We start from the raw sequence: 26,977 nt of genomic DNA on the forward strand, positions 1-26,977 counted from the left end.
CAATGGATACAAAATGAAGTTAATTCCAATTCTGAACATTTCTTCTATTTCTCAACAGTGACCTCTTAACTTGAAGCGAGGACTCTTTCTGTTGAACTTTGAAGCTTCAGCAGCTCTCTAATAGGCACAAAGATTGAACTTCATCTTCAAAGCCGTAGTAGTAAGAATACCATTTTGGCACAGTGAAAATGAACTTTTAGAAACGAAATGGAAAACGTCGGACGTTCAGCAAGCCAACAAATATATACATCTGTCTCATGAAATAAACGCAATGCAATAAAGCTGTAGCTTCTAAAACGATCGAAAAAGAAATGAGTGGTATACCCGATTCCATAGGTCGACACAACAACTCTCACATTACGATATTCACACGAAGAAAATCTCAATTCACAAATCTGAGTAAAAAACTTAAGTATTTCACCACAGTTAGCCATTAAATCAGCCTGATCACCAAATTTGTGTGACATACAGTCACTTTTCTAAAAAGAATTCACAAGAAGTTTGCTTCAGCGCTAATCACAAACCAAAGCAGGTCAGGCATGCTATAAATTCAGGCAAATGTACATAGCATACATTACTTCAGAAGCAGTATTTTCATTTGACTCAGTGAATCTCACCGAGTTGGTCAATCTCAAACTCTCTATTAACACATACAGAAACACTATCTACAATAACACAATACATCACTTTAACACAAAGCACTATAACCCAAAGTACTATATCTACATCATTTTAACACAAAGCACTACAACCCAAAGCACTCTAGCAACACAAAGCGCTCTATCTACATCACTTCAACACAAAGCACTACAACCCAAAGCACTCCAGCAACACAAAGCACTCTATCTACAGCACTTTAACACAAAGCACTACAACCCAAAGCACTCCAGCAACACAAAGCGCTCTATCTACATCATTTTAACACAAGGCACTACAACCCAAAGCACTCTGGCAACACAAAGCGCTCTATCTACAGCACTTTAACACAAAGCACTACAACCCAAAGCACTCCAGCAACACAAAGCGCTCAATCTACAGCACTTTAACACAAAGCACTCCAGCAACACAAAGCACTCTATCTACAGCACTTTAACACAAAGCACTACAACCCAAAGCACTCCAGCAACACAAAGCGCTCTATCTACAGCACTTTAACACAAAGCACTACAACCCAAAGCACTCCAGCAACACAAAGCGCTCTATCTACAGCACTACAACAGAAAGCGGCCTGACCAATGGAATGGGGCATCTCACACCTTTTGTACCGTTTCAGGCGAGTCTGTCTTGACCCGTTTCATGATCATCTCGAGTCGCTTCTTCCTCTCCGACCGCTCCTCCTCTTCCTTCTTCATACGCTCGATGCGTTCCTTCTCCTGACGTTCTGCATCTTCTTTTGCCTTAATTTCTGCTTCCTCTTTCTGGAAACACAAAGTCATCACTCTGTTGACATGGACAAATATACTCCTGGTGACAATAAAACCTTACTCAATGGCAGTGCTAATGACAGTTCTTTGAAGCGGTCACTGTGGACAGTAGCTTTTCTCTTTGCATTTCTTACTTGGAGGGGAGTAGGGCATTTGCTTCCCCGATAAAAGCATCAGTAACATCTGTTTTAAATCACGTTCAAAGAACACGGCGGCTGAAGATAAGTGACTTGCCAGGATCATAGGTATCATGTCAAGTGTTGAGTAACGAAACCACGATATTCAGATTACGAGTCACAACACCTGAACCGCCAGAACACGTTACCTATCTGGTACCGATTACTGCCTCTTACCGCTTTTTTCTCCGCCTCGGCCCTTTCTTCCTCTTCCTTGGCCTTCTGCTCCTGTTCCTCGATGGCCTTGAGTAACCTCTCCTCCTCAGCTTTCCTAGCCTCCTCCATCATGCGCAGCTGCTCTTCCATACGGCGCTGTTCCTCCTCTTCCTCCTTCCTTTGCCGCTCTTCTTCTTTCAGTCTACAAAATAAAGAGTTTTCAAATTTTACAATGAGAAATGTTGGTATGTGCCACAAAAGCTGACAGTCAGTGAACAAGAGGCCCCACTCAGTTGATATTTTGTTCAAATCAGATATGGTACCAGTGTGTTATGGACAAGATTGTGGCCAAACTACGAGTGGAATGTGACCGAATGCAATCCCATTTGAGGCATTTGGATGTGAAAGTAACATCAGTATAAACAAGGCTTGTCAGCACCATCAGGAGTCCATCATCACTTTGGATCACGTAACCAAGGCCAAATTTAGCATGCACAAGGATTTGAGCAAAATGGAGATCACTGAAGACCACCAGCTCCAAAAATGCACAATTGTGCAGGAAATTGCTTCATGAGCCAAACCTCTACAACAGTCTACAGACTCGGTGGCATCGTGTTGCGAGTGCGAAAATCACAGGCACAACATTGAAGGTTTTCGTTGCGTTTTGCAGCTACCTGATCTCCTCTTGCCTCTCCCTCTCCTCCTGTGCCTCTCTCTCCGCCTTCTCACGCGCCTGCCTCCTCTTCTCAGCCAGCTTAGCCTTGTACTCCTCCTCTTTTGACTTCTGGCTGTCTTCTTTCTTCTCTTCCTTTTTCTCCTTCTTTTCCTCCCTCTTTTCCTCCTTTTTCTCCTCCTTCTTTTCCTCCTTTTTCTCCTTCTTCTTCTCCTCTTTCCTCTCCTCCTTCTTCTCCACCAAGTCCTCCTTCTTGGCGGCTTCCTCTTTCTTTTCCTCCATAGCAGGAGACTGCAGTTCACGCATGGGAGATTCTCGTTTTTCTGTCGGAGCAGATTTCTGCAAGGAATAGAATGAATAGATTGTTAGGGTTATATGTAGCAAACTGATAGGGAAAGAAGATCACCAAGAGGTATATCCTTGTACTCTTCAACACCCTAATTCATAGCAAAATGTTCCGATTATCTCATGTAATATTTAGACGTCACACGTTCCAGATCGTCTCGTGAAATATTCAGACGCGCCTAATGAGTTTCTAAACACGTCTTGCGCTTCCAGTCACTCAGGTTAAAGGAACATGCTTTTTGACTCAGATCTCGTTGAAGTTATGTTAATGTTGTCAACCAGACTGAAGCAGACGATCTCATAAATATTCGAAGGGCAACATGGGTAGTTAGTTGCCAACTGAATTGAGAGGTGGTATATTGTATTGAGCAAATCCTAGAGCCCCGGATTCAGGTAAGAGGAATGCCCAAACTTTTCTGACATTTCTCAAGGATTCTTTTCCAAATAAGTAGTAACACGGGCATTGCCTCTTGGTAATCTTCACCGACACAATTTTTTCTAAAACATGACATGTAGGAAAACTGTTGGAACACAATGCAACTCCAATGAATGTCAAGTTTCAAGACAACAGAACACATGCATTTAGTGACCAGTTCCCAGATTTACATAATCGAGGACCTTTTTGACTGACATTGCCAACATAGTGATACTAGATAGGGTTAAACTCCCACTCCTCAACCTATCCCACAGAAATCTAGGAACTGGTCACTGTATCTCTTAGCAACCACAACAGAGCGTCAAACCATATAAGCCGACTTCATTTCACCAGGCGACCAGTACATTTCATAATACAGGTTCCCGGACAATGCAGAATTGACTCAAAACTGCTGAGTCATCAAGTTAGTATGCGCTATTGACGGACACATTGCTGATTAGTAGGAATAAAGTGTCATTCAATTGGCGAGGGATTTTCATCATTTTCAGTTTTATAGGCAATCGTCATCACTGCAGCCACAAATAACAGTGTTGCGCAAACAAGCGATTTTAGGCGCTGGGACATGCAACGTGGCCATGACATTTGTAGCCGGAAAGTGGCCACCTATTGGTTGAATTTTAATCACTCGTCATGTTATCATGGCCCGGCTGCAGGTCGCACTGACTAAAATGGATTGGTTGCCCAGCGCTTAACTGATGTAACAGAACAATACCACTCGGCATTTTCTGACTCCCTCCACTTAACTCGTGGAAACTTTACATGCTGAGGAGAAATCAGAGACCAAGGGATGCAAATCAAACACAGTAAACCCTTCAAGGAAAGTAGGAAAGTTTGTGATTTTTCTAATATTTTCTATAAATCTTTTCCACATTGCAATCCAACCTTGAAGAGTCTAACCATGAGAAAATGTAAATGCAAAGAAAAGTTGAACATGCAATGCAAAGCAAGTCAGGCCATCATTATTTTATACTAGAGGCTGCACCGAGATGTTGAGAATAAATTTTATATACCAAATTTAACGGATTATTTACAGAGTCACAGCTTAAGAGGGTTTGCTGAAGCTACCGTACAGGTCTAATGAACGAATGAACTAAATGCTTTTTTTACAAAATCTAATTTCTATGGAATCTAACTTTAAAGAATACAGCTGAGGTCTGCTCTCCACAGATCAAAAGGAGAAGATTAAATTACATCTCAGAATTGCTTAGTGTGTTCAAAATGAAATCCTGAATTACCGGTAAGTCGATTTCTAATACAAAACCTTTTAAGAACAACAAAGAGAATTGCCTGAAACTTTAGAAGACGAGGGAGTGATCTGAACATAGCATGCGATTTGTGTCACAGATATGAATCAATTTGACAACAAAAAGAAGATACAAGATAAACAAAAGCAATGAATGATTTTTGTTGATGTTGTGGTTTTATTTATTTATTCCTGACTTTATGTTTTTTGATTTAGCGAATCACATCAATGTGATTCATAAAGATGAAGAAAAGAAACCAGAGAACCCTTGACACCATAACCTGAGAAAGGAAAATGTTCACACAAGGTAGTTAGGAAGGAGTCAGTAATGGAAATCAAGGATGCCCAAATATGAAACCCTTCAAAGTTTGGAATCCATTGAAATACACCAAAGGTAGTCGAAATTGAGAAAAGAATTTTTTTCAGAGACATTTGAAAGGAGGGATAGAATAGAGTCCTAAGTATTGTAACCTCTGCCCATTAAGCTCTTATCATTCTCATAGACATCTTCACCAAAGGTAGTTGGATTATATCATTCTCATAGACATCTTCACCAAAGGTAGTTGGATAAGAAGTCAATCTAAAAATCAGGCAAACACTAAAGGAACCTTGTCACTAAGGATTACGATTTAGGATTGGAAATGGAAACCTGTTTGAGGTGCAGCCTCAACACATGCAGAAGCAAATTTGTGATTGTACAACGACTAACCTTCTTGAGTATAGGTACCGGCATAGCTTTCATGGGCCCCTGTAAGCAATGTTTAGCAAATAATGAAGCATGCGGTGCTGTGATCGGGGAAACTAAAGGTAAGTCATAAGCTTTGGAACAGGGAGGGGTGACGCAGTCCATTTATGTGTGATTCAGTGGTCAGACTGAATCCAAGCATTGTTTGTAACTCCAGGACACACTGTTTAGCAGCAGAATACTTCAGAATCTTGTAGCAAATACTGAGGCCTCACACTGACATCATCGTGGTAACATTCTGAATGTAAATCCAGGTTTTTGACCCTGCTGACAGAGTGTGCCTCATGCAGATACCGTCTTGCTTGACGTTGGCACTCCTCACTGCCGGTCCTACCACAGCCGCACCACGTGGGTCAATGGCCTAAATTTTACAACCAAAATGGCTGCTTTTAGTGTGATGACGTCGAAACTCAGAGGAGCTGACAAAAACAAGCATCATACGAATTTCCGACCACTGAAATATTCATAAATGGGCTGCATATTTAGATCCGATTGATTGATTAATCATGTTAATCAATTATGCTTTTTATAGATTAATAATAATCATGATGGACATGTCAATGGGTGTTAGCAGTTTGTTTTAATTTACCACAGCTTTTCTTAGAAATATTGGGTATTTCATTCCATGAGAAATGTGATCAGTGACATTTTTATGACCAATCGTCCCAGAAAAAACAAAACACTTCAGTCAATCAAAAATTATCTGACTTTTAGGATATACATCGACAGATTAATGAATTCATGGGATGCCATGCTAAATAGCAAGGAAATCCAGTTAGTACGCTACACAAATTAATTCCAAACTGCTCCCACTCTTGGGAGGGGGGTCTGCAGAGAGACGAACCCTTTCGACTCTTTTGGCTTCGCATTTACTTTTGTTATGCGCCCAAAGAAAAAGAAGCAGTGGTTCTGAAGCACTGAAGGGTTGTATAGCAATGGTCACATCAATCAGCACAGTGTACGAGCGTGTCACACGCATACCCTGCTATACGGAGAAGAACAGTCCAATGGTTCCATCCCTTGATATTCAGGGTGAACAAGTGCATATTTTAATGCTGCTGGTGTATAGCTGATATGAATATGATCAGCACTTCTCCTTGGGTGTATAGCCCGGTATGCTTGTACACACTGATAATGGCCAACCCTGCCACAATCAAAATATTGTGACAGCACCATAATTGACAAAAGCAAAGAAGCACATGACTTTAAACTTTGAAGTGTTCGGAAAAAATGTCTGTCAAACATGACATTCGAGATAAAAAATTCTTACACACTACTCTCGGCCAATGTTATGAACACTTTGCTCACAAAACATGCATGCATCATTGCGTAAGGACATGAAACAAGGGGTACATTGCAAAACGAACAACAACTAAGGGCGGTCACCACAATTTTGACCAGCTAGGACTATCACTTTCATAACACTCTCCACCTCCAACTACTTTGGATGTGTTGCTGAGCACCAAAAAAGACCCGAAATATTTTCCATGAGAAAATGTTGTCCTGAGAACTGCCTCTACTTGCACAAATATACCTCTAAAATGCTCATTGAAGGTCCAATTTAGAAACTTTTAAGATCTCCAGAGAGCTGAGGCAAGGCATGGTTCGTCCCATTTCTTAGCTGTCAAATCAGACCCTTCTCAGGAGGACAAAACAGAAATCCCTTAAAAAATCTGAAAGTGTCACATCCCTTGTCTTCACAGAGACTTTGAATGATAAGGGAGAGAACACAACGTTTTTTCATAAACGTTGGAATTTTCACATGAATTATACCACTTCTTACTTCAGTTCAAACTGTTTTCCTTTAAATTACCACAAAGATGGAGTTAAAACATTGACAAAAACCGAGGCGGACACACAACAAATTGGTCAAAATGGTGATGCGAGTTGACAAATGAAAATCTTACGGTGTCTAGTGCCAGGGCCAAGTGGTGCTTTTGAGTGGTAGTCTGGGTGATAAAGATATTACAGGATAAAATAAGATGGGTTTGCAAATCCAAATTTGGATCAAATAAACAGGCAACAGGTAGATGCAAAGTATTTTTCATTTCTTGTGGGTTAAAAGGATTTCCAAAGAAATGTCAGGGGTAGCAAATTAATTCTTGTTGATTGAGACTGCCTGATTTGCGCTCAACCGCCACACCATAGAAGTAGAACTGAACATTTCCAGGATGTTCAACCGTTACAGAAGGTCCAAAGCTACTTCTCTGAGAAAGCGTTTAACCCGTCCACCACAAGGGGGGGAGGTTGTATGGATGATGGATGGTCGCCTATGAGCCAGATGCATCAATCAGTTACCATGCAAATCAGTCGCTTTAATCCTTGACCTCTTCCAGGACAGAAACTGGCAGCATCAAAGAACATTAAACTTGAAGAGATGCAAAAAACATTCGAATTCTCAAACATATTTTGCATATTCTCACCTTGGTTGGAGTGACCTCCTTTGCCGGCTTCTTCGCCACTGACAGGCGATCGAGCGTCTTCATGTTGACTTTAGGAGGTGGTGGGGTCGTTTTGTCATCATTCTCCTTCTTGGCCTTCTCCTGGCGTTCACGCTCTTTCTCCTTCTCCTTCAGCTTCTCGGCACCCTGCGACCTTGACCGTGTGGCTAGAGGAGTGACATGAAATGTTTGAAAATGATTAAGTTTTCATTGCTGCGACAATGCACCAACAATCTCTTGTTTGCACCTGCAATCCACATCAAACCCAGCAGTTAGCCGTTTTACCAGCAGACAAGCGATCTTTTTATTTCTCATCACAGCGATTGTCAATACCACTCAATTGTCAATACCCACTTTTGGTCCAAATCCAGTCTCGTTTAGACAACCAGCAATGAAGGCTTGGTCTTAATCCCGTAGACACTTTTCAACCTTGCATCCCCTAACAAGGCTGACCACCCTAACCGGACATGACATGATAATGATATGATTATGATGGTGATCAGGAACCACACCACCCGTACTGCATTCTGCAAAGCAGGTAGACAGCTTGGGTTCAAATACACATCACCAAGAAAGTCGTCATAGTGACGTTAGCAGACACGGCTAAGATCATGCTATGCATTCAAGACATAAGTTGCGGTTCCACTACAGGAAAGTGCGGACTACATCCGAATTAGTTGTGATTCCATTACAGCTAGTCCGGACTAAACAAGTCCGGCTCTCACTAAGAGCGGTCTTATTAAGTGCGGATAGGACAAGCGGATTTAAGCCGAACTTAGAATAGACCCGGATCTAAAGCAGAAATTACCTGTAATGGAACCGCATTAGTCCGGATTAAGATCAAGTTACTAAGTACGGCTACAGGTGGCGTGTCAATGTGAACGTATTGCGCATGAGCGGAAGTGTTGGTTCTGTCAAAACAACACCTAACGCGCATAGAGTGGCGCCACCTGTAGCCGTACCTGTTAACTTACCAATCCTGTAGTCGAACTGCACCACATTCGTTAGTCCGGACTAAGCTAAGTTCGGACCTGATGCGGATGCGATAGAAACGGATCTAAACCCTGTAGTGGAACCAAGACTAGAGTATGTCACCTATCTTTTGATACGAATTACTGATGGATGTAACTTTATAAGATTGTCTGTATTGAGACAACAATGCTTAATGGTGACATTACGGACAAAATGCTGGATGGACACTGCGACACTGTGATTTCTATCAGGGCGATCTGCGATCACGATCACTGCGGTGGTAAATCGCAGGCACAAGCAGTACAAGGGTGTCGCAATCAGTATCAATCCCTGTAATTACCACTTTCACCCATAGACGAGCCAACTTCCTTCAGCGATAGTTGTAAGAGATCACAGAGACACAAATCGCTCGCTTGCAGGGGGCTCAACACATAGCAATATTAAGATAGCTATAGATATACTACCAAACCTATTCGTCTCATAAGGATTTTCCAGCATATCTAGATATCACATCGACTCCACTTTATACCACTGCTTGTTTACGGTGCACAGATTTAAATAATTCACAATAACTAATCAAGTTTGATTACGTTTGTTAGTGCAAGAGGAGAAAAGACTTCTAAACAACATATCAGATGCAACTTCACTGACTGACTGTGTGACCAGACTCAACAAGGATACTGCACAAAACATTATAATTCGAATGATGGAAGATGGTTTTGAAATTGAATTTCGAGTATCTTAACTGGATGAATCATTTACGCCCCAGTCGACAGAAAAAACTTGTATATCACATCATAATGTGGCAAAGACAATAAAAGGATCACTCTCAACTGCTGTCATCGTCTGACATGCAACCAAAAGTTGTTTGTACTGAGTGATAGGGACCAGTATTCAGAGACGCGTGTGCCAATTTCCAACCACGGAAACCATCTTCCATCATTCGCCGAGAAAACTTTCTGCGTGCAATGAGAGTATCAAGTACCTGTCCTTCCCCTATCTGAGCTTCGGCCTTGACGCGTCTCGGCTGTTGGACTTGCAGACGGTAAAGTCCCCGCTATGCTACGCGGTCGCGGCTTACGAGCGGGGCTATCACTGGTATTACTGGACGCAGTCTCCGACTGGCTGCTTTGTGGACGACGTGGTACAGCCCGTGAAACTATAAAAGATGGACGAGTTGCGCGGTGGTATGGGCGGTTTTCTTGGATGGTTCCGAGGGCTATCAGATGGCATTAAAAGAGCAAATAGTGGCATTAGTCCAGGTTCCTTGCCTCCTCCGCTTGGCCCCTTCACCATCCAGAACCCAGCGCCTCTTACTGCAATGTGGCCAGATGCTAGGGCAGCGCACGACAAAGCTCGAATGCAACACCTTAACTGAAACTAGCAATCCCCTTCATGTAGACTTTTCGTTTATACTACCTCAACGTTTCATTTCAAAAGCACCAACAATTTTTTCATATCAGATATTCTTCGAGACCCACTGCACACAATATATCTGGATTCATTCAGCTTTAAAATTTGGCAAAAACACATTATTTGATATAGTTATATCTGTGAATCTGACAATTAACTTTTTATAATGATTTCATCACCAAAACTTCAAAAAGATTTGTTCCCAGCCCAAAGGTAATACTAAACATTTTTTTACACCAAAATATCCCTCACAACAAATTTTCAAGTTCAACTGTAGCTGATTTCACGAACATTTCACGAACTTTTCGTCATGTTTATAGGAAACCACATGCAGTATTAATGTCACTTTGTACAACTAAGATTATAATCTTTTCATCGAGGCCTAGTTATGGTGTATTTTGTATCTTTAAAGTCCTTTGCTTCAAACTGTGGGGGTGTAAGCTGACCAACAGCCCAAGCCGTTACAGTAGCAGAAGTACAACTTTGATGCCACTGCAAGACGCTATTAAAGAAGAAGATGAGCATTCGAAGAATTGCCGAGCATCACCCGTCTGGCCATAGAGCAGCAATACCCACGATAGTGTTACCTGGAAGTCCCATCATGCACCTGGAGAAGACCACTTCCTGACAAACGCACAACGGACAGTCGGGTGGTCCCTGGACAAATATCCTCAAAATGGAAATGGGACAAGACTAGGATCTACAGAGAATGGGGAAGAGAAAGTCCACAATCATCAACGCACAATGAACCGTAAACCCCAGTAGCATCGGCAACATTATGCCTTGGCTCCCAGTTGCTCTACTGGCATAAGAAGTAACGTTGGCGTCAAGTACTAACGCAACTATTGTAAATGAAATTGACTGAAGGAGATGACCCTTTCAGCAGAGCAAAAGCTGTCATCTGACTCCAATGTGAGTGAGCACCTGGGCCCAAATTTGCTCCAAGTGAATTTTCTCAAAAATTTTACCAAATCTGATTTGGCTTTTGCATCAACAAAATGGATTTGAAAGTAAGTACACATTCAATTAGTGTGTGAAAAACTTCAGCACAAGTAGTGTTCCATAAAAGTCTACAACTGCATGAAGTTGTGCATGACAACATGAGATTGATCAACTTTTGCTTGTGCGTTTGAAAAGTGAGTTCTATCGACGGTTACAAACGTGGACACATGACACCGACTAAGGTGCGACTAACTCCTACTAAGTGTTTCTTTAACACGGCTGCCAGCTAAAGAGGGGTTTACAGTGTGAAGAAGGAAATTCACAGGACAAGCTCAAGAAACTTGTAGGATGTGCAAATGCTAACGGGACAAACAAATTTAGAAACACGAAAACGTTATCAGGTGTGAATTCGCAGTGGTGTTGCGTGGTTTAAACTGGACTCGCAGTGAAGAGTTCTTTGCTTCAAATCAGCTGAAATGCAGGGACAACAACTGACTAATATATGATTTAATCAAATATGGGCCTGTTGTTCAAAAGCACAAAATCCATTTTATACACTGTTGTTATGAAATTAACTGAACTTCAGCTCTTTTTAAACAAAGAATGTCGAACTTGGTGAATAATTTACACATTAAAAGTCAATGTAAGGATGACAAGGTAACACAAGAAATATCTCGCCTGTGTTAAAGAAGTCGGCACAACTGCTAAGTCAGTCGTCATCACATCCACCAGGCGTCTGTATCATTCAGCACCCAACTTCAGCACATGTATGTGTATCACTGTGATTTCAAACTGCACCCACTTAAGGCCTACCAAATCAATCACCATCAAAAGACTGCTCCTTTGATGACACACACACACATCCTAGGGGCTTCTTGAGCGTGTCCTTAATTTTAAAATCTAACTGCTATGAAAAATCCTAACACCACCATTAGAAATGTCCAATGCGAAAAACACATTTTATCTCAATACCATCACCTTTGATCAAAATTGGATCCCCACAATGTTTTTGAAAAAGGCGTTTTATACGGGGCGGTTTAATCTGTACAAGCTTTGTGCAATATCGATAAGAAGCTAACACTATCTAACACATGCATGGAGTTGCTTTCTAACGCACACCAATGGCTAACCCTGTATGTATGCGCAAGATGCAAGTACGGACAGTGCAGGAACATAAATTACAGGGGTACATTAAATCGAATCGAAATCAAGACACGAATCTTTAATAGGCGCAGTCGAAGAAAAGTTGAATTCGTCGTGAGGTGCTGTGTAACGTCATGAAAAAATCATATCTGTTCTCGATATTTGGGTGAGGGGGACTTTTATTCGGATCAAATCAATCATAGTTGACAAAATCACTTTCGAGTTATCTTGTACTTCAAGGCAGGGGCTTTCAATAGGGAACTAAACTGCTGCTAAATATCAAATTCTAACTGTCGTGCTTAAACCAAGGGAGAAAATCGTCTGCTGGACCTAAGGTATATGCAAATTATGTCAACAGCACGTTTGAAAACCGAATGAAGTTTAACTGAAAGCAAGAGGCTGAAAAGAAAGATTGCATGCATAACAAAGTAGGTTCTACGTTCAAGGTTCTCAGACTTGACATGGGAGGGGGGGGCCTTAAAATATTTTTAGTGTCCTAAACTTATGATTGTTGTAACATGGACAGGGTCAGCCATTGGGAAATGTGAAACCTCCACGGTAAACTTAAGTTGGTCAATCTGACCAACCTAATACTAGACAACCATATATTGGTCAACTGACCAATGTTCAATATTCAATTCCATTATTCACAATAACACAGATTGTTTAGTAAGCAAGGTTACCTCTTTGTACATTGAGTTAATCAGTTTGTTAATTACAAAGCATGTTAGTAGGTGTATGTACTTTGCCAATAACAAAATGAAAGTATGGTCAATTTCGGAGACAGTTACTTTTTTACTGACATATACTTTCATAATGCTACGAATTGGTAGGTGTGTGCATGGGTTTGCATTGTGGTGAGACTGACAGTCCATTAAAGCAAAGATGCAGAGTTCATAAATGAACAATAGAGGGGGGAGAGGATTGAAGGGTTTGCAAAACTGACAAATGGAATGGAATTTTCAGAGCTTGATGATTTTATCGGGCGTTCGAAAACGATATCAAGGTTGTGGATTCCTCAAGGAATAACACTAAGGGGAAGATGTAGGGCACGAAGGCATTTACCTTCATTGCCTCCATGAATTTCAAGCCCTGGTGACTATTGCCTTTAATAGCAAGCACCTTTATTGCCCACAAGTTCTGTCTCCATGATAACAGGATCACTTGTGTGGGAATCCGTAAATGTCAACAGAGACGCCTGACATGGCACTTCGATTAAATATTAAGGCAGTGATTCAGAGGGAGACGAATGTGGAATCATTTCTCCAATCCTCGACATCAAAGTGTAAGACTGGAGAAATTTCATTGACGTTTTCAACCTGATATGTTTAGTTTTAACATTTATAGTCGATATTAACTATAGTGGAGTTAATCATCTGGCTTCACACTTTAACACAACAGTCCTGAAGGCTTTCAGCAGTACTCAGATGAGCTACTCATCCAGTATACAACTTGAGCATTTCTGACCGGCACCCATTTTACACCTGGTTGAAGTACTAAGTCAAGAAAGGGAAAGAGACCTGCCAGGAGTCTCAAGCTGTCTGTGGGGTTCGAACCAGGGACCTCTTGAGCCAAGTGTCCGAGTAACTAATTCACAGCGGTTCATCACTGATCTCAATAGTGTATGGCTGTCTGATTTGGAGAGAGCCGACTCAAGACCTCAAAGGGATACTGGTTAATGTGTCGAGAAAAAAGATCAACCACCCTAGTATCCCCGTTGCCGAGAAACATAAGATCTAAGCCAGGATGATGACAATACCTTAGAGAGAATCAAAGAGATTGGGGAAATAAGCGGAGAGATTTGCAATTTGGGAAGAACCTGATCACCAAATGAAATCAAGTGGTTTTGAGAAATTGGATAGTCAAATGGGAAAGCTTTATAAAGCCATGACCATGAAATATGTGATCTGTTTCTTATCAGAGGCAACTCTCCTAAGGCTGGTTTGATAAACGTCAAATGTCATGTTCCTGATTGGCCCCTGGTTCTATTTGTAGTAAACAATCAACCGGTCTTAGATCGATGACACTCGAGTATTATAAAAGAGTTCTCTGACAAGAAACGAGATCACCACTTCGGCCGAAGGAAGAAATAAGATCCAAGGACTTTGGCGCCCTTACCTGTGATACTGTCACAGTTACTAACTCTACGAACGGTTTGCAGGGAGTAACTACGTTGACGTCGCCCTAACGCCATTACCGACTGCAGGGAACTACTGCGGTGACGTGAAATCATCAGCCGATCGGGCGTTTTGGAGGGGAGAGAGTGACGACGTAGAGGCAAGGGTGTTATGCTATCCCCTGTGTGATAATAATGTAGTCAGAACATAAATGAAAAGTTCACGTGATGTTTGCACCCCCAGGAAAGTTTGACCTGTAAGGGGAGTAGCACTGGCAAATTGCACTCCTGAAAGTTAGAAATGCCACCAAATGAGCATGGCATGGACTCGTCAAGAAGCCAAGGGGTTAACCGCTGCTCTTTCCTTGAACTTGGTACCACCAACTATAAGAGAAATGAACATAAGTGTGGTGAGGAATAGGAATATCCCTACAGGATAATAGTCGATTTGAGCAATAGGCCTATGTTTTTCTGCGCGAAATAAAGAAAACAGGAAAACACAAAGAATATCACAAGGGTATTAAAGGAAGGAATGAAGTGGGAGCAGGACATCAAGATACGTAAATGACAAAGAAAGTTTGGACAACAAAACACACAGGTTAATGCTGATAAAGCTGCAACTCAACACAATTAAATAGGATAACATGTTATTTTCTAGGAGAGGGATGGTGCATGGGAGATGCCAATCTGACTGGATGTTGTCAGATGGTGGTAGGAAAGTCTTAGAGGTTTTCAAAAGTTTGGTTGAGAAATGTTAAAATGACTGTATTGTGGTGACTTTGTTATGATCTGTATTCATTCTACGAGTTAGATTTCTATGGTTACAATTTCGACACATTTCAATTCACGCGTCGAGTCACCACAGCCCACCAGGGGGTGCTGGCCACTCCATGTCTTACCAGGTGAACTTGAATTTTCTCGTGGGCTTGATCCGCTATGGGCCAGATTCGAGGTTGAAATTTCTACACTTCGTTTTCGTGTCAGAGTCATACACGATGCAGAGAGTCTCTTAGAGGGCAAAGAGGTTGACTGGGCCAAGTTTTCTTGACTAGCGCCTAAGAGATATGACAGTATGATGCACAAGAACGGAATAAATGCAATTACATAATTGGGGAAAAAACATGCTCATTAAATGCAGTTATCTATAGAACTATACGGCAAATAGTGAGTCTGTTTACAACTATGTACAATAGAGGGGGATTAGTCTCAACAAACAAGCATTTAGTGGGCAGTGGTAGCATTTACTACTTTTTAAGCAGTGTAAGAATTTACTTCTTTTAAAAGAAGTTTCAGGCATATACTACTTGAAAATTATGAAACATTATCTACTCCTAAATTAAAAGCAGTGAAACAATTTACTTCTTTTGGGAAAGTGGAGGCATTTACTACTCGATGTTGCTACAAGTATTGTCTCAACTAAGTTTAAGACACAAAGTGTATCAAAACGATACTGTACACGAACGAAGTAAGGAGTTTCAAACAGGTTTAATCTAAAGAAAGTAAAATCTGAAATTTTCTAAAAGATCACGGACAGATTAAACTTTTTACAGTCAAACCTCGCATGAAACTCTCAAGCACGATACAAGTAAACAATGATTCAATAGGGTATCGGCATTCCAATAGGTGAACTTTCACTAGGGGATGATGTCGTATATCTCCGTCACAACAGGTCAATACCCCAGTGACAGTTGGCGCCAACCATATATAGTTGGTACCCTTTTGACTGATGTACGAATCCGCAACATGTTGAACCAATCATCACATCAACCTTTTTCAAGCAGCTATTACAAGCAGTTTAGCAAGAGGTTTCAAAATAAACCATTATCTTTCTGGCAAGTCCGCCACAACATTTCTACATCCACTAAAATCCATATCAGATTCCCAAACATCCACCATCTGTACCAATTTGAATCAAACATTGTCTTTTCAAAAATTTTGGCAAAAATGCTAATGTGATGGTGAATTCAACAAAGGACACATTCAGTGCAGTGACATCAAGGCGTGGCCTGAATGACCATCCCTGCATCAGTATACTGGACTACAACTTCTTCAACTTGACTTTAATCTGATTGTACTTCTTAGTTTTAATAAATATCAAATTCATATTGAAATAGCATGAAAATTATGGCTGATCCCAAATATATTTAATCTTTAATGGTTGAAATCAAAAGTTGCACAGGAATGAAACCAAGCTCCCAAAACTAACTCAAAAACACCCGAACAACATTATCCTGAAACTTCACTCTGAGTATCCAAGATGTCCCTATGGCCTATACACTTGAGTTTCAGTCAGTTTAAATGGGAATACATCATTTGGTTTTGGTGGATTGAGCATTGGTAGCTGAGCTCTTCAAATTGCACCACACAATTTCACCATTCATCTCAATTAATTCAAGACCTATGGTTTAATACCTCTCAATCTAACCAGCGCAACAACCCGGACAGCCTGCAGAAAACAAGCACCACCACTTGCGGGCAACCCTACCAGACCACTGTCGTCTGGGGCGTGATAGATCAACCATGTTCTGAACATGCAGGACACTCGGGGGAATTTCCATATAAATGGATTACATGGTGCAGTTGGCCAGACACTTGTTTGCTGAACATACTGAATACAAGAGAGGGAGCTTGTGGCCCTTGGCAGGCTGAGATGTCCTGTTTTGGTGAAGGTTTCACTCTCTTTGTGCACTTGCCCAGGCTCGATCATGTTCTCTGCACATGAGGTTGGAATCCTTTGGTATTTTTTTAATCTTCTGTTGAAGGCAAATGTTGTCCCCTTGAACAACTATCGCTCAGCTATCTCCTGAATGATTTCATGGCGATGCTGGCCTATTGTAGGCTGGCAAACTTCAGGAGCAATCACAAAGATTATATAGCTTTGTGGCATTGCTCGATGACCAACAGCCTTCCCTCAATCCTGGTTTGGCCTGACAACCAAACAATGCATCACTTCTCTCTGGCCCATTACAGTTTATCACTTGTAATTTGCCATTAGAATTCAGAAAATATTTGCCACAAATTTGACAAATTATCCCTAATGTGGCTGGTTGTGCAAAACTACGTCGATGATTAATCAAAATCGACGAACTGGAAACCAATTTTCGTAATTTCAACTTTTTGCCGGCACGAAATGTCACGATCGTTATAAGATTCTGCGCAGTGGTCTGCTCATCCAAAGTGACACAAAATCAATGATAGTGATGCAATCAGTATCGAAGTTCGCATCATTTTTCTCCAGAAGCTTCAACTCCGATAATGTGTGAAGGGATGTCTCTGCATCACATACTACATGGAGAGCAATAATATAAAATCAATAGCCATGTCTAATGCAGTAACGATGGTGGCTGGTGCAGTGTTTCAGATGCATTGAGCTAAGTGAGCTATTGGTTGAATCGTTTCTACGCAGCAGAAGTTAATTTTTCTTCCGAATGTATTTTGACCAGCGGTGTACTGCTGCGTTTCAGATAGGGTTATAAATTTAGCGCTTCATCGCAGAAAGGCTTTGCTCCTAATTTACATCATCACCATCTTTTATATCATCACCATCAATGGAGGCGCTGATCGCCTTGCCTGAATATGCAGACACACCACCAGTTACCACAACTATACCCGAGAGCTTGATTCCCCTCCCTGCCAAAACTGTATTGTCTGTACTCCGACCAAGTCTGAGTTAAAAATCGAGCTAAACTGAAAAAAATTTGATATTATTCACTGGAACTGGATAATTGAGATCAGCCATAATTCCGAAAAACGAAAATTTCAAAAATCAAGCAAAAAACGAACTAGTGCAATATTTTTCAAAAAAAATTTCAGCGCAAATGTTGCACAGCAAACGTCACAGGCTTTGACAACCACACTTTTGATTAAGTTACGAAAATTAACAAGAATTTTGGAGCTGAATTATCAAATGAAAGTACTCCTGGAATGGAAAACATTATCAAGAAATTTGGTCGGAAGATTAGATAAAATGTAGGAACTGATTTCTATTTTGATGCTTATTTACAATTTCTGGGGTTGTCTGAAGCCGGTTAGAGTTGATGAGAGGAAGTGCAAGAGACGCAAATTGAAGATAACGCCACGTCAACCAAGATAGATAGTCAGGATTGTCATCTAGTCTCCAAACCGAAGCCGTCCAAATTGTTCTACAAGTCTTGTCATGTCGACAACTCAATCTCACTGCAATGGAATACTCATTCCTCATGTCTCGTCAAGTCTGATGAATTCCTCTTGAAACGTCTGCTCCAGGACCAACACATCTGCTGCAAGGGCTGTTGAAGTGGAGCCGTTGAAACATCAGCCCCTGTTGACGCCCACCTATAAACTTTTTTTAGAGACCAAACATTATCAATTTTCTTCTCCCCTCACAAACATATAGCCCACTTGCAATTTGTCAACAAGTCAATCTCAGAGGAATTAGGCCGATTCCCGCCAGTCTCGCCGACAATGATTAATTCCTTTTGAAACGGGCAACGTCTGCCGAAAACCGTCAATGGCAGCATACAGAATCCATAACTTGTCTATGGTATCGTCTGGCTTCCATGTTCGTCATCAAAATATCTTTTTATGTGTATTTGCCTGTGTATTTGCCTGTGTATTTGCCTATGTATTTATTCTGCACCGTCGGCAGAATGGCTGGCTCCAATGGGATTAACTGTTTTGACTGCAGCCCGTAATTGTTCAAAGCTATACAACTGGATGATGAGGTTTTTGATCTACAGTTAATCAATTGCGTTGATAGCCATAGATAACAATACCTAAGTTGCAGATTTGTTGTGATTTTTTGCCATTTTTCACCAATATTAAACTTAAAGAGAGGTCAGCTCCGTAAAAATTGGACTGCAACATTCTGAATTTTCAATTCCTGATATCATCGGTTTCATTTCGTGGCAAATCATCCTTGACACTGAAAATATCTCTCAAGCAAAGTTGCCCCCATTCCAGATAAACCTCATAAGGTTAATGGAATATTGATGTATTGGACTGCGTAGATTGTCTCCCCCGATGAATCAGACGTGAACACAACAGGTCCACCAGTCATCCTACCCATGATTCAGACGAAGTTAATTCGCCAATAATATTTTATTAATGAGGTGAGCCTACATTAGATGGCGGCGGAGGTGCATGCTTAGCATGCGAACGAGTTGTGCACATGATGAATTCTCAACGGGGGACTTTGCTCAGGTTCAGGCAGCCCAGTCAAGTCCAGCAGATACTTGGTGTGCCAGAGTAGTACATTTTCTGTGAGGCTGGAACAATCCACAGTAGGGGTCAAGTCGCGAATCTCTCACTGGAAAAACGCTCATACATTATCTCACGCCGATGTTATCCAAGAACACTGATTGGAACCCCCGTGACAAGCCTGGTAATGGTGCAATCGGAGATTTTTTATTTGTGCTCTCATGCTGTAGGAACATAAACTGGATGGCGGTTCAGCACACCAATGATGATTTACGATCACACCAGTGAATATCTGAGGCAATCCATCGCCCGTCAAGTTGTTAGATTCCCGGCGCGCAAAGATTGTAATTTATCCAAGACTGACGCAACCCAGAGGAATGATTAGAACCCCGAGGGACAAGCTTGATAATGATTATTCATAGATTTTATTTTTTTATTTCCTCCACTGCAACACAGTCGGCCACGTCCATGGCTGTTTAGCACACCATAGGTGATTTATGTCCAGTGTATCATGCAGCCAGACGGAACTGTCTGACGATACGACTTGGTCATATGATAAGACTCGCATAGCAAAGCCGTCAGGTCATTCCTACAATTCAATAGAATGTAATGTATAGCACAAGGCATCTGGCTTCAATAATGAAGTCAAGATCATCAGTGGACTGATAATGCCACAGTGATGAGCACTCCCCATCCTGCTACCTGTCACTGCTCCTTTTCACAGCCAATCATACTAAGCAGAATCAGTGCCGCATTGGCGGTCAAAGTTTTCAGAATTTTCACCTTTTATCAAAAGGCCTCTCCAACAACATGGAGCCCGATCAGAGGACATGGGTACCTCACAACATCATTCCCGAGGCAATTCTAACAAACGTCATGTCTGATGGCACCAAGGGTGATCATTTCTGAGCTACGACACATTTACTTCCGCATTGAGGGAAGACATTGGCCACACAGTACAGGAAACAGGAAATGTCTGTTACTTCATTATGCATCAGATCATAATATTAACATAAGAGGTGAAAACCAGTCACAAAACATATATGAAATGGTGGTGTAGGATTTTTCATTTGAAAAGTACATGAAATCTGGGTGAGGTAACCATGTTTTCACTGTAACACAAATTGCAATACAAGGCAGACATATGGCCTACCCTGATGCAAATCTGCACAGAAAAAGCCTTTACTTTTTATTCAACGACTTCTCGCGTGTTATGAAATCTTACCATCATCCAAGTCCTCATCGACACTCGACAGGGAATCCTGGGAAATATTCCAAGTGTACGCACGTACGAGTTTCTCGATTTTATTCATCGTTATCCCTCCACAGATAATTCACCTCTTGAAAAGAAATTATCCAAACTGACTGATTTAATCAGATGCCACCAGTTGATATCCAGAATGAGAATGAGGAATTATCATCTGCCGAGGACGTCCAACTGATGACTCAAGTGCTAGCTTTAAAAGAACACAGCTACAGGTAGTCTTCGGTCAAATGTGGTTGCAATGGTCGATTATGTCCAGTGAAATGATAGGTTTAATCCCAACCAGAATCAATGGATTATAAACCTGATAGCGCACTGTCTAAGTCAGACTTTGTTGTGTCGTCGAGAAACCAACAGTATCCAAAATATAGAACTGGTCAAATATATCAGGTCTGGTATCCACCAATCAACAGTACCACCAGTATTCCTCTGACTCAGAACGAAATTTCCATGGAAACACAGAACTGAATATCAAATTGAAGACATTCCCGTTGCAGAACTCATTGTGACTGGGACCTACTGCAGTACATATGAACTCTTGTCGACCAATGATCAAAACGTCAAGGGTAAAAGTCTAAGGATCGACCTCACGTAACAGACAAGCTCAACCTCCCTGTCCCGTGCAATGCAACTGAACCGACAAGGTTCTTTTGTATGCGACTCAGTCGTATGAAAACTAGGAGTAATCAACGAGGAGATGAACACTGCCTGATGATCACCCAAGATTGAACTCTTGTCAACCTGAGCACCTCACCGATCAATGATCGGAGTCTGGTCAGTTTAAGGATATACTTCGTAAATGTTGGTTTGATATTGCTGAGACCAGAAGAACACCTTGATGGCTTGTCGCTTTTCTAGCAAACGGGTCCAGGTATTGGTTTGAGATGGAAAATCCTAAAAGATGCAAATCAGAGGTGTATCCTTTCTCCTTGTCCGTAATAGCTTTGCTTGAAATACAACAGTTGATGAACGCTGCCTTTCAACAAAAGCAAGATTGGCCTATTATCTGGCAGGACCTCACGGATCAATGCTGTAGTCAGGTCACTGAATAGGGATCTCCTGCGTATATGTCAAGTTAATACAGCTAAGAGCAGAAAATCATCAGGCTGAGGATCCCCTTCTCAGCTACTGAAAGGCACCCTGCACAGTAAGTAATGGAAATTCCTAATGGAAAAGGATGAAAAAGTGTCCTATCCTCGAGTCTGCAATAGCTTTAGATCTTACAGCGGGGAGTATCCTTTCCTTGTCATAAGAAACTGAGCCGACTAAATGAAGACATCCCAAATGCCACGGCAGAGCTAGTGAGACTTACGCCAGGGGGTGGAGTACGAACAGGAATGAATTATGAAGATTTCCTCTTTCATGTAATTCGGTCTCGATCCTTGGAGTTGGTTCCTCAATATTACGAACAGGTCAAGTGTGAGGGGACTAACAATGTTATGTGCAGACGACTAACAATGTTATGGGAGAAATCAAAATGTTCTCAAGCTGATCGTGTACCAGATCAGCAAAGCAAATTTGGGTCTTTTTCTAATGTCTTCCTTCAGCAGTAGTACTGATTAAAAAGCTGAATCCGAACTTTCAAGATTTTCTAAAATCAAGTATCAAGAAAATTTACAACCCCAATCAGCGGTGACCCAAAATACCCCTGGCAATCTTCCCAAAAGATTTCAGACAGGTAACAGTCAATAAAAGTGTCCAATAAAGTTCCGGTATGAAGAGTTTGTCCCACAAAGAATACACTGTTGTCAGTCCAGAAATGTTAACATCTGACTAGCAAAGTGCAGGCTTACGTCGAAAACCTAGCAACAAGTCCAAGGGTCTTTTCCAAACAGTATTCCAGAACAACACTGCAACACTGAATGAGCTAATTGATATACTGGCCAACAGGTCTATCCCAGTCGAATCAACAACGAAAACGAGATTGCTTCACCTCATCTGGCTCCAGAGCATCTAGGGCGTCTCGTAGCTAGCAATACATACGCCTGTATCCAGTTGATTGCAAGTTATGAGATTGCTACAGTCTCCTATAGTCGTACAGTCCGCGAGAAGAATACACTACGGTCGTCACCAGATCAATAAGTTAACATGTAGCGTCACTTTTCAGGTAGACTTCTACAGTAACCAATATAGCAGAATATTTCCAATAAATCTCTCATGCTATCCTCTCATCAACGAATTGAAATGACAAGCCTAAGTATTAGTCTGGTGAGCTGCAGCCACCAGACGTTTCGATATGGAATATAGTGTTATTCAGAAAAGCAACGATTCGGTTGCTGTCTTCAAACGAGAACAAGAAAGCGATCTTCCCAAGGGATCAGTGAATCAGAGTCCCGCCCATCTCACGTCTGCCGTTATCTCAAAATACGACATGACTGGGCGCATACTGATGAAGCTCGGCAAAACCTCAGCAGATTTTTCGATTTGTATGACAGGTACTCCAAGGGTTACCATGGTTTTCAGTAAAATATTCTACCAGGACTCAGAAAATTATTCACGTTAGGTTCCCGAAGATTTTTTTATTCAGTGGTTGCGAGTAGCCAATATTTGACAAAGGAAAGACTCCATGGTTACATACTTTCTATTGTCCAAGAACAGTGCTCGCAAACACAGATTTGACAATAGCCTTTACAGATATTGAGATATTTGAGAAAAACCATGTTTGTGGCCTGGATATACCCAGTGTTAAGTCATGTTTCGCTTGCAAAAAAAATTCGAACCAGGGTCAAAGGATTTTATTCTATTTATCTCTGCGTGCATTACTTCACAAGTGCAGTCACGGATTATCTCCATTCGCTCCGTGATTAGACCCAAACCACCGTTAAAATCCCAGCTTTTATGTTCAAGTTCAGGTTCAATTTGGATTCTGTTTGAACATAGCATTAGCCTCTCAAATCTATCCAAGATTTCTCGTGTGGTCATGCCATCCAGAGACAGCAAGTAAAATTGAGTTAGTTCACCCTTTCGAGAAATGAGATGACAACTTTAGGACAATCCTTGGAGACACGCAGTCACACAACATGCCTAAATGATCCAAAACTCGCTGGGAAGTCTCGCTTTCATTGCTAGACATGTTCAAGTGTAAATATCATAAGATAAGCTCAACCTCATGGTAGCTCAGCAATGGTCTTTTTCACCATTATGGAAAATGGATGCACGCAAAATTGGGGAAAAAAAATGGCAAAAAAATTTAAGCAAATTTTAGAGATCATGGTTTAGCTGCAATGAGGCTGGTTAAAAGTACATTTTCATACCTAACTAACTTCCACAAAGCTTCTTTAGAACTACGGATTTAAGAATGAGCAATCAAACACGGCATAGGCTTGTCATGGTCATGGTTAACGTTTAGGATTTGAAGGGCACTAGCTGCATGGTTTGAAGAAGTTAGTAGAAGAAGTGCAATCAACATGTGCCAAGGATAGGGTTAACTCAGGACGACAAAAACACAGGGTGAGGCACATGTTGTTTTTAGTACGTTATGATGCACTGTATGCACTGAATGCACAAGATGCACACAGCTCGTATACCTAGGTGTAACTCACTGGGCACACACGAGAATTTGTCATTGAGATTTGGCAAAAATATCACCCAGTTTGTATTCGACTACCAACTTTATAATACAATGCTGGAGTTAGTCGAAAAAATAAAATTTGATACGAAGATTTTTTGGAGTTAGTAAAAAATAAATTTAAAGTTTCAACATTTTTAGGCCACTCCTGATCGTACGAAACAATTTCATGCTGTAATTACCGATATTCATGCTTCTTTTGTAAAAGAAATGTTTTGTTGAAGCCACTTCACAATTTGTTGCCTACGATTGCAGGGTTCTGCTCAGACTTAAAGGTCTGAGATAAAGCAGGGATTTCTATGGCTGTAGGGTTCGCAAGGAATCCTCACAAACCTTCACCAAGCAAGGGAGATCCATTCTAACCCATGCAATGGATACCTTTTTCACCAACTATCATAAATAACGACAGGATTCCATTTGGCTCAAAACACATGCAAATCATGTTCATGCTTTAGTTTCTAGCTGCATGCGTATAGTATCAAGTCTACCCCATGCATGAAGGGAGATACACATGCGCTATACAGTTTTTAGTTCCATGTCAAGCAGACGATACTCAAAACTGCTATTATTGCTGTAACTTTTGTACAAAACGTCATGGTTCATGCAAGATGGAGATGAGATTGATGAAAACTATGATAATCTCAAATCATTTCAACTATCAAAGGCCCTAACCTTATTCATATATTAATACAGGCTGAATTTACTTCACCATTGGACCTGTCTCAAGAACAAACAACATGTACAAGGTACAATGACAAACCTCCAGACGTACGCCACATCATGTGCCTTGTGCGAAAAAGGTGAAAATTAGTAGGTTAGAACACCACATACCATGCTTGTCGGACGCCGTGTATCGTCGACGCAATGCACTTGAAGCTGACGCCGCCCGTCGGTGCGATCGTACGTGTGCACTTTCATAATCGTATGGCCGTCGGACAAGACTGGTATGTGATGATGATCTCCGAGACCGATCTAGCGGCTCACAAATTTCACGTGGAGTCCGGCTCCCGAAGGCGAATATACGGCCAGATCCTCTCGTCGTTCGTAAATGTTCCAGTTTGGCGTCACGTTCTTGAGATTTACGTAATAATACGGTTTGGCGCTCCTGAAAGCAGAGCATGCAAAAACACGTCAAATAAGCAACACTCAGAGTCAGAGTTGATCATAGGAGCTACTGGGTTTATCAACTATTATTTTGTTTCTATTTATTCAATGCCAATACAGTGTGGCCTGAGATAGGTAATAGGCTTAGTGACTCCATCTATAGCAGTGTTTTCTCTTAAGGTTTCACCACTGGTACCACCATTTTGGCTAGAACTTGAAATCCTGAAGCATCAGAACTCTTTCAAAATGAAGTGAACGCCAATTTTGAGGGTGGGAGTCTGTTCTCTGGACTCCAGGATGGTGAAACCCTTCGAGTAAGAATCAGGCCATGGGAAAGCGCTACAAAAGAAATCCAAGTTTAACCTTGCAAGACCATTACTCAATTAAGTCGCAATGTAGGGTTAAAGATGTTACAGTTCTTTAACGCACTGCTTTGCTTGTACTTGCAGTTGCACAGAGAAGTTACAATCCAGCCGAGAAGTGACTGGTGTAACATCCTGATAAGACACTTCCTAGCTCACCTGCCCAAACCACAAGAATGCCACTTATCTCATAACAGAATACCTTAAATTCTGCCCGCAGAAAACAATATCTGTTCGGTGTTTCTAGACCAGGTTAGGTGAAGACATTCAGGATACGATGGGTCGCTATTTGTAATATTGAATATTCTGCATACCCCAATAGATGCATTGAAAGATAACCGGGACATAATAGTTCAGGTATCCAGACCAGTGCACCAGGCAATATCACAGAAAACTCTCTTATTTTCCATCACCCAATAATATTGGTCCCTGGAGTTATCAAGTCCTGGCTATGAATATATGTTTTATCGGTCAAACTTGAGGGGGCAGCGGCCAACAAAGGCCTCATTTTTGCGCCAGCGATCGCAAGTTTTTTATCGAGGTAGAGACGTCATCTGGTCTCAATACTAGCACAGAGACCCGCCAGTGCAGACCTAAGCTGTCAGAGATAGTCCAGCTGCCCTCTCTGATACACAAGGAATTGCAAGTCTAACAGGTGATTAAACCAACAGCCTGGGAGCAAAAGGTGACAAAAAGCAGCGACTCCTTTCGTCACTTTCAATACGACAGCAAACATCCTGCCATCACGACACCAAACGTACCTTCTCCGCCTCTAACAGTTTCTTTCGTCGCTCCTCGACAGCGACGCGTCTCTCCTCATCCCGACGTTTCAACTCTTCTATCCGCCGCCGTCGTTCCTCTTGTTGTTTCTCACGCTTCTCTTGCGAGGCCCGCTGTGCTTCTCGGAACTCCTCCAACCGTAGCTGGCGTTCCTTGGCCTGTTTCTCGCGCATCTGTCTTATTTTTTCTTCCCGCTCTTTTGATTTGGCAGTGGCATCTGGAAATACAGGCACTACAACACGTTAGACACTAAAAAACAGCACCTTGCCATGCTCCACATACTTTTAATGTGGGCACATCACCATAAAACCTATTACTGGAAAGCTTACAAGAAAGATATCACCAAACAGTCTCTGCCTGGAGGACAATGAAAATGCCAAGGATCTGTCATCCGCTTGGCTCAGTAAAACCTCGACAGAACTCTCAATAAGGTGTCAGCACCCCAATTGGCAGCGGGAGCGCTGACTTTCACAAGGATATACGTCAAAATGACATC

The 26,977-nt window shown here is 41.6% G+C and overlaps 1 protein-coding gene across 1 annotated transcript in view; it reads right to left on the reverse strand.

Annotated features, from left to right (window-relative positions):
* Positions 1-26,977, reverse strand: part of LOC135488712 (ensconsin-like) — a 50,505-nt gene that overhangs the window by 6,090 nt on the left and 17,438 nt on the right. The window contains exons 5-15 of the mRNA XM_064773420.1: positions 26,463-26,698; positions 25,067-25,340; positions 15,125-15,280; positions 14,228-14,407; positions 9,597-9,770; positions 7,622-7,806; positions 7,106-7,147; positions 5,163-5,201; positions 2,431-2,768; positions 1,778-1,958; positions 1,257-1,418 (exon numbers count right to left, since the gene is read on the reverse strand). Of these exons, the coding sequence (XP_064629490.1) occupies positions 1,257-1,418; positions 1,778-1,958; positions 2,431-2,768; positions 5,163-5,201; positions 7,106-7,147; positions 7,622-7,806; positions 9,597-9,770; positions 14,228-14,407; positions 15,125-15,280; positions 25,067-25,340; positions 26,463-26,698 (1,967 nt within the window). The remainder of the gene's footprint in view (positions 1-1,256; positions 1,419-1,777; positions 1,959-2,430; positions 2,769-5,162; positions 5,202-7,105; positions 7,148-7,621; positions 7,807-9,596; positions 9,771-14,227; positions 14,408-15,124; positions 15,281-25,066; positions 25,341-26,462; positions 26,699-26,977) is intronic.

Source organism: Lineus longissimus, chromosome 5 (genome assembly GCF_910592395.1).
Source record: "Lineus longissimus chromosome 5, tnLinLong1.2, whole genome shotgun sequence".
Taxonomy (NCBI): domain Eukaryota; kingdom Metazoa; phylum Nemertea; class Pilidiophora; order Heteronemertea; family Lineidae; genus Lineus; species Lineus longissimus.